We start from the raw sequence: 1,314 nt of genomic DNA, 5'->3' as shown, positions 1-1,314 counted from the left end.
CTACTAACAATGGTAGAGTTGGACTCGATGATCTTTGAGGTCACTTCCAACCTGGTTGATTCTACGATTCTATGATTCCTCTGCCCAGACACCCAGCTCAGTTGGGGGGGCAGGAGCACAGCCACTGCTGGGCTTGTGCCTGTGCCCTCTGCAGGCACTGAGTGTGCATTCTCCTGCATTAGTGATGAACCTCTGCACTCACAGCTCGTGTAGCCCCAGGCACTTGATATTTCCCTTGAAATGGGATCTGGAGGGCTATAAAAGTTTAATTATAAGAAAGCACTGTGGGAGTAGTGAATGTCCCCCAGCAGGCAGACAGACAGGCTCCCTCTCTGTCTCCGTCTGTCTCCCTTCCTGTGTCTCTGGGATCTTTTTGTCTCCATGGGGCTGAATACACTGTGAAAGAAAATGGGGATTGCACCATAGGTAGCCACAGCCGTGCTGGTGACCTGGTGACACATACTGTGGCAGGAGAGCAGAGCTGGAGGCTTTGTGGGGACACATGAGCTGCAGGGATGTGGCTCTCCTTGGGCTGCTGCAGCTCCAGCAGCTCAACACAGGCACCCCAACCTCTGCCTTATCCCACAGTCATAGAATTTCTACCTGCACCCCTCCCCCCAGCCTTGGAGAGACACCAAGGCTGTCACTGGATAGGGGTGGCAGAGGTGATGCTGCTGAGCACTGCCTGGTGTACAGTGCAGTGAGTGGAAAGAGCCCAGGGATAGGCTCCCTGGGATGCTGCAGGTCAGGTGTGAGAAGGAAAAGTTCCCACCAGGATGGCTAATTCCCTGCTGCTCCTTCCTCCAGCATGTGGGCTGTGACCGTGTCCTGGGCTCTGACTCAAAGGAAGACAAGTGCCGTGTGTGTGGGGGAGATGGAAGCTCCTGTGAGACCATCGAGGGTGTCTTCAACCAGTCCCTGCCAGAGGGAGGTAGGCAGTGAGTGGCCTGGCAAGCATCACCCACCCTCAAATCCCTGGGGACATGAGGGACAGGCAGGGACATATCCCAGAGAAACTCCCCAGGACCAGGCTGCCAGCAGGGAGCAAATCCCTCCTGTGCACAACTAGGCTGTGCCTCAGCCACCAAATCCCTGTCATGGGGGTCCAAGCTCCTTTCCTCCTCCCCAGTGCCCTTGAGCCAGGCTGTGGAGATGCTCATGGAGATTGCAGCTCCTCAGCACCCTCCCAGCACAGCCAGTCCCATCACGAGAGCCATCAAGGCACTGTCCTGGTGCTTAAAATGCTTTTTCCATCATTTGGTGTCACCCCAGGGATAAAAGGGGACTCACACTCCCATCCAGCACAGGGCAGTG

General features: G+C 55.9%; 1 protein-coding gene across 1 annotated transcript in view; it reads left to right on the top strand.

Moving 5' to 3' along the window:
- Positions 1 to 1,314, top strand: part of LOC103808672 (A disintegrin and metalloproteinase with thrombospondin motifs 10-like) — a gene marked incomplete at its 3' end in the record, with an annotated part of 35,939 nt that overhangs the window by 34,462 nt on the left and 163 nt on the right. The window contains exon 16 of the mRNA XM_009081479.1: positions 808 to 931. Coding sequence (XP_009079727.1) covers positions 808 to 931 — 124 coding nt within the window. The remainder of the gene's footprint in view (positions 1 to 807; positions 932 to 1,314) is intronic.

The sequence above is a fragment of the Acanthisitta chloris genome, unplaced genomic scaffold, assembly GCF_000695815.1.
Source record: "Acanthisitta chloris isolate BGI_N310 unplaced genomic scaffold, ASM69581v1 scaffold15910, whole genome shotgun sequence".
Classification (NCBI taxonomy): Eukaryota; Metazoa; Chordata; class Aves; order Passeriformes; family Acanthisittidae; genus Acanthisitta; species Acanthisitta chloris.
This window is presented reverse-complemented; position numbering and strand designations above follow the sequence as displayed.